At 35.8% G+C, this 6,944-nt stretch overlaps 1 protein-coding gene across 2 annotated transcripts in view; it reads left to right on the plus strand.

Annotated features, from left to right (window-relative positions):
• Mmp2 (Matrix metalloproteinase 2) overlaps nucleotides 1-6,944 on the plus strand; it is a 168,085-nt gene that overhangs the window by 72,424 nt on the left and 88,717 nt on the right. For both annotated transcript variants that reach the window (XM_017612904.1, XM_017612903.1), the window contains exons 2-3: nucleotides 4,975-5,076; nucleotides 5,153-5,346. In XM_017612904.1, coding sequence (XP_017468393.1) covers nucleotides 4,987-5,076; nucleotides 5,153-5,346 — 284 coding nt within the window. In that variant the 5' untranslated portion in view covers nucleotides 4,975-4,986. The remainder of the gene's footprint in view (nucleotides 1-4,974; nucleotides 5,077-5,152; nucleotides 5,347-6,944) is intronic.

Below are 6,944 nucleotides of genomic sequence, written 5' to 3' on the forward strand. Positions count from 1 at the left end.
ATCAATTTGTGGTATTGATTTAGAATACCCATGTTTTTCTCATGGCCAACTTTATGTTTCATGCTCAAGAGTTGGTAAGCCATCGGTATTGTTCATTTATTCAACAACGCATGGAAAAACGAAGAATATTGTATACCAAAGAGCATTACAATAAAAAAAGTAATAAAGTAAATCACATCAAACGTTTTTTAATTGCTACTACTATTCAAAACTTCTTTCATTACTATTCATGCGCGAGAATTTTTATAAAAAACACACAGTATTTTTCGGCTTAATTTAATTAATTAATCTAGATTTTTTTAAAGACGACCAGCGGAACGGGCTGGTTTTCGCTAGTTTTATTATAAGAAATCAAAATTTTCGGAGTTAAATGTGTTTAAAAAGCCCACAAACACAACTTTTACCTTAAAAAAATTGAATAATAATTTAATTAATTTAAAAAAATTTTATGAAAATTATACTGACCGTGGGACTCGCAGCACCCGTATTACTGTCGTTTGCTAGGGTATAATTTTAATCTGATCAACCGCGCCGTTAATACGCATCATTGTTACCAGCTGTCAATGCTTTTGCTTTACAATTAATTTCCTAAAGTAAAAAATGCGATATCATTCGTCCCAAATAGAGTTTGGAGAAAATTTCTGGGAAACAAGCTTATTAAAATCACATAAAATTTTTTTTCAAAAATACCAAATTCCCTTTGTTTTTTACTACAGTCATAAGTGATAAATAGCTTGTATATAAATGCATACTAATGTAGATCTGGCCTGGCATGTCTTTACACTACCTTCTACTTTAATTTGTTGCACTTTTGTAGATTTCTTTCCTCATCATTCTACGTTTTAAACTATGCGCTTATCGGCCATAAAGCTTTGCCAATCTTTGCATTATTTTTGCATTTATTTTGCTTGCAAGACGTTTACATTACCAGAATTATATTCGCTGGTTTCATGTTTATATGTTTATATGTATATATGTATATTTTTCTTCTTCTCCATTGTGGGCCCTCTTCGATCTACTTATGTACATATGTATAAGAAATTAAAGCTTATCTTAGCCTCTGAAAGAGTTTATGTATGTCTTTATATGTGTGCATTTGCAATGTATGTATGTACGTATGTATGAATGCATGAACTTACATCAGAATGCAAAGCGATTTCGCTCACATCAGTCGGTGTTGTTTGCAATTTTGGCGTCATTCAATTTTTAGTTGCATCTCGGAAGAGAGTACTTTTCTATTAGGTTTTAATACTTCATTAAATATGTATGTATTTGGCTTTTAAAAAGGCGGGAACCCTCCTACATGTACTTTTGAAAAAAAACCTTTAATTTACATTAATACCCAAGAAATCCGTTCGCGTATAATATGTATACATATGTACATACATATATATATATATGTATATGCACATATTAGGGCAGGTCGTTTCTATTCGGATTTTACATAAGATTCTAGGAAATTAAGCTAAAAAGTAGATGACTACTAAATCTAAAGTGTCAGGTATGTTATTGGTTTAACCCTAGGAGCCCATTCTAATTGAAAGTTACGTAAAACCCAAAGATGCGTCTTAGAGGCGTAGCACAGTGCCGCCTAAGTGGGCATAAATGGAAAAATTCGTTGTGTGCAATGTGAACACGTTTGGTATTTTTGGCTGAATTTTCCGACGGCGATTCCAAAGCTCCCTTCTTTGCCCACCCTGGCATTGAAGTCGCCAAGCACGATTTTGATATGATGACGGGGACAGCGCTCGTACGTGCGCTCCAAGCGCTCATAGAAGAGATCCTTGGATACCTCATCCTTCTCTTCCGTCGGGGCATGGGCGCAGATGAGCGAGATGTTGAAGAATCTCGCTTAGATGCGGATTGTGGCTAGATGCTCGTCCACCGGGGTAAACGACAGTAGTCGGCGACGGAGTCTCTCTCCCACCACAAATCCAACACCGAGTTTGCGCTCCTTTACATGGCAGCTGCAGTAGACGTCGCAAGGCCCCAGGCATTTCTTGCCTTTTAAACCAACCGGGCAGAAGCACCTTGCCCATTAAGGGTCCGGGAATTCCAGCTGCATACCCTCAAGTCATAGTCCTTTAAACGTTTGCCGTGGTCGTCATCATAAGAGGGTCTCATCCGAGGCTTTGTTTTCGTTCTTCGCTGGAAGTGGTTTTTATGAGGCGGGTCCCACACCCAGCGCACAAACCAGCCGCATCTACTGGTGAATAGACGCTGCAGACTTCAGTGAGCCCTTAAGTCCAATAAGTGGGAGTGGCCCACCGAAGCTCCCTCTCGTTCGGCCGTGAACCAAGGCTCCACTCGGATTAGTTACCGCATCTCGCACATGGGTTGCTCACATTGCCCAGAGTGCGCTAACAAGGACGCAAGTGTCGGGATTGAGTATAGTCGTGTAACTGTAACTGCATACCCAGCCCATCGACTATACCCCATTGCACTTATTAGATAATTAAAATTTTTGTAGTTTAATTTTATTTAAAAGTCAACTACTTTTATTACATTTAAAATAATTAAAATTAATAATTGAATAAATTAGAAAAAATAAATAAATCCGAGTTTCTGTCGTACAGTGTGTGAAGTTTGGCTTTAAAATCGGGTTACTTTGGCTCACAGAGGGATTTCTACCGAGGCTCAGGTTAAAGATCTTGAATAGCACCACAATGTTGTTGTTGTTCAAGTGATATTATTATTTTTCGTTTTTAAACAATGGAATCGTATTTCTCTTCTCAAGATCTATACGATTAGTAAAATAAAATATACAAAGTAATTTTCTTTATGAAATCTGGTGATTTTGGCATGCTTTGCTTACGAAAGTGGAGACATTCGTCCCTTTCTTCGACTTCTGACGTGCTTAGTTTCCTCAGATTAGTAATAAAATAAAATTTATTATAAAGTTCTGTAGACCTGGGTGTTTTAACGACCATATAGATTTTAGGAGTTTAGTGTCACTATATAGAGTTTACTCGTATTTACGTATCTTGTTAGGAGCGGTGTATTTTTTTTTGCCATATGCCCGTCCGTAATATCTGGCCGCCCTAGGACCGGGCTTATTGGGTCTTAGGGCAAATATGTTACTGGTTTCCCTGCTCGAAATTCTGGACAAAAGTAAGTTAGGAAACTATGTTATGTGTTCCGTTTTTTTTCTATGAAATCCTTTAAATTAAAGCTTATTAAATAAAATACCGCTGCTTCTACCAAGAAAAGGGTACATTTCCTGATACCTAATGTGTTTTTCACCTCCCATTAAATGCAATAATAAAACGTTGAAGATTTTGTAGCTATGAAGTAGTTAGCATATTAGATATTTTAAAATCAGAAAAACTCAACGCTCATGTTCAAATTTTTGTCCTCGCAATATGCGCAATATGTGGCAAGCCCGAATGAAATTATGTATTTATGTTAGTTATAACTATATTCTTCGAAAAAAAGGTGACAAAAATCTTAAGTTTTCATCAAGGATTTTTTAAACAACTTCCATCTGATATTTTAATACTTTTCTAAGGTGTTTTATTACTTTCATATTTGTAGGAGTAGATTTTTTAGTAATGGTTTTCGTTGCATAAACATTTCATAATTTTTATTTCAACTCTATTAGCAAAAACCCTCAGTATTAATTTTGATGTATAAATTCACTGGCAACGCAGTTTAAACATTGCAAATTCTTTCGAACGTTAAGTTCGGCGTTTGGGTAGGTAAAAACTTTTCAAAATACTTGCCCAGTTAAGCTTCCTCAAACCGTTTTCCTTTGGTACTAATCTAGTAATATTTCATTTAATTTCAATATTTTTAGTTTTTACTGTTTAGATAGGTGGAAGCCCTATTAAAAATATTTATTTACAAAAAAATTTCGTTTCATACTTATATTGTAATGCTTAGTTAATCTTATCAATTTAATTGAAATACATTATGGAAAAAGGTGGCCGACTCAAAAATATTTTCATCTGTAAAATTTCTTAAACCTCTTTAATTTTATACCCGTTTAATATTTAATTATCTCATCAATTTAGTTGAATAACTCTTTTCAAACAAACAGGTGGCAACCCTCCTGAAAAATATTTTCGATAGTAAGCTTTTTCATCGTAATATTTAATTTATCGTATCAATTAAACAAAATAAAAATTTTCAAACAGGTGACAAGCCTCAAAAATATTTTCGACCCACCCATAATGTAATATAGACTTTATTTTTTTCAATTTACGAATTTTTCAAACTGGTGGCAATTCTATAATTTTTTTCCCTAAAGGTTCAAATGCTTAGAATGTTTTTATAGGGTGGCCCTTGACATAAAACGAAGTATTACAAACCCTTAAAACCGGTAACATAGTGCTACTAAAATAAGTTGGGAATTTTTTATTTAAATACGGCCTTGACTTGGTATTTTAAGATATTTTGCAGTGTGGCTAAGGTTTACTTTAAAATTTACTTAAAATATATATTTAATAGGGCCCTTGACCAAAAAATAAAATAAATAATACGAGGGTTGGATCCGGGTAATAACCACGTCAACCTCCATGTAACGGTAATTTTCTAGAACTCGAAGTTAGCAATATCAGCATTGGCGACGTTTTGGACGATTTCAAAGATTTTCATGACGAGGCCTATGGAGGCCGTATTTGGTACAGATTGTTGAAAAGTCTGCCTCAGCTGCTTACATTCTTAAAAAAAGTCATTGTCATTTTTAATATAATCTTTCGATTTGGGAAAATATTTTAACAACACAAATACATATTTCGTTAAACAAGCCAACTAACTAGCAGTAAGCAATTTATTCCACATCGTCCAGAGGAATTTTTTAAACATTCAAAGAGATTCAGGGATACACTGTACTAAAACATATCTGGCATTTTGCTTAGCATAATTTTAGGCTTATATTTGGCATAGAAATAATATACCAAAAACTTGGCACGCTAAACAAAGAGCTAATGCATTTGCATCCTCTCATCTCTTCCATTTGCATATCTGCTGCAGTACAATTACTTGATGGAGTTTGATTATCTGCCTAAGTCGGACATCGAAACAGGAGCTTTGCGGACCGAAGAGCAACTGAAGGATGCCATACGGAACCTACAGGTAGATAATGTGCCCATCTGGCGCGCAAATAACTATTGTTCTCCGCTTGTATTTATATATTTCTTTATTATTGCAGCGCTTTGGCAACATTCCGGCCACCGGCGAAATAGACGAGGCCACACGAAAACTGATACAACTACCTCGCTGTGGAGTGGGCGACAGTAATCGTACTGCCAATTTCTCGCCCGATAATCTGCAGTATGGGTACCATCGCATGAAGCGGTATGTGTTGCAGGGACCCAAATGGGACAAAACGGATTTAACTTGGAGGTGAGTAAACATCATTCGTGTCTCTGAACAAAACTGTGCCAGCTAATCTTGCTTATGCCAGTTAGCTGTGGTGGCAAATGACCAGCCATAAACACACAAATATGATCGTATTTGTAATAGCACGCCTAAATGCATGTTGCATTAATTTACTTTCTATAGATAGCGGTTTCCGCTGAAGCAGCATGTCTGGGGCGATGCTGGCTTAATGAAACCTGACCAGGGTGAGCGCGCAATTAAAATTTGCAACAAATTGCAATTAATGCGCTCCATTTCAATTTCCCGCCATCTACCGTCGCAAGCGCTTCTGAAGTGCAATTATTAATTTTTTCGCGTCATGTAGTTGATGTACTAACATCGCAGCTATGGATTTCTGCTTCGTGAGTTTGAAGCATGCTTTTATGTGTCCATCCAAGTCCTCATCCTCCTTCAACTATTTATGTTCATTGAATATTCTTCGCTTACGTTGCCGTTGTTGTTGTGTCTGTTTTTTTTCCTCCCATATAACGGTAATTTTCAGAAATACGAAAAGTCCGATGTTTTAGTAACTACTAAAGATAATTCACTCAAAATTGACATTTTCAATGACTTTTAGACGAAAAATAACAATATTAAAACATTTTGGCAAATGGGTGTAGCCACGCCCACTTATGGTTACATGTGTATATCTTGGTAACCGGTGGACCAATTTCTTCCAAACTTGGCACAGTTGTTGGTCCTGGTACAGCATACCCAAAATTTTAAAAATCGGACAATAACCACGGCCACATCCCATATAACGGTAATTTAGAAAAATGCGAAATCCTCGATAAATCAGTAAATATTAAAGCTAATTTAACTTGATGGTTGCAACAATTCTTGACAAAGAAATATGTTTGTGATAAAATTTTAGAAAATGGGCGTTGCGCCGCCCACTTATGATAACATATATGTATCTCGGTAACCGTTCTAGCAGTTTGTACCAAACTCGGTATGGTTATTGTGCTTGCCACACAAAGGCAAACTCTTGAAAATTGTTGAAATCGGACTAAAATTACGGCCGCTTTTCATATAACGGTAAATTTCAGAAATGCTTGAAATTTCAATATTTCGAAATTTAAGGATGCTAATTTACTTAAAATTTATACACCCCGGCTTATCATTTAGCGGTAGCTTTCGGAGAGGTGGATAACATATATTTAATACTTGCGCCGGGTATTTAATGTTCGGCTCCGCCCGAATTTAGACTTTCTTACTTGTTATTTTAAGTTTTCATTGCGAATGAAACAAATTCAAACTCTAACATGGTCAAATGGTCATGTAAGATATGGCGTATGAGTAACATTATTTCCTGCTAGTATTTCATACAAAAAATTATTGCACTTTCACTTAACCCTTGCAAACTTGTTTCTTTATCCATCGATTTTCATTGGTAGTAGTGCTTAAGCAAAACAAGCAGATATTGTCTAGTCTATACTAATATATATTTTGAAATCCGTTTTTTTCTGTTCGCAAAGGTCGAGAAAGCCCGTACCGATTTTTTTGAAATTTCGGAATCTACTGCAGACTTTCCAAGGATGGTTATAGGCTAAAAAAAGTTTCGATATAGAAAGGGGGCGTGA

This window comes from Rhagoletis zephyria, unplaced genomic scaffold, assembly GCF_001687245.7.
Source record: "Rhagoletis zephyria isolate East Lansing unplaced genomic scaffold, Rhagoletis_zephyria_1.1 Rzeph_scaffold_00586, whole genome shotgun sequence".
NCBI classification, from domain to species: Eukaryota; Metazoa; Arthropoda; class Insecta; order Diptera; family Tephritidae; genus Rhagoletis; species Rhagoletis zephyria.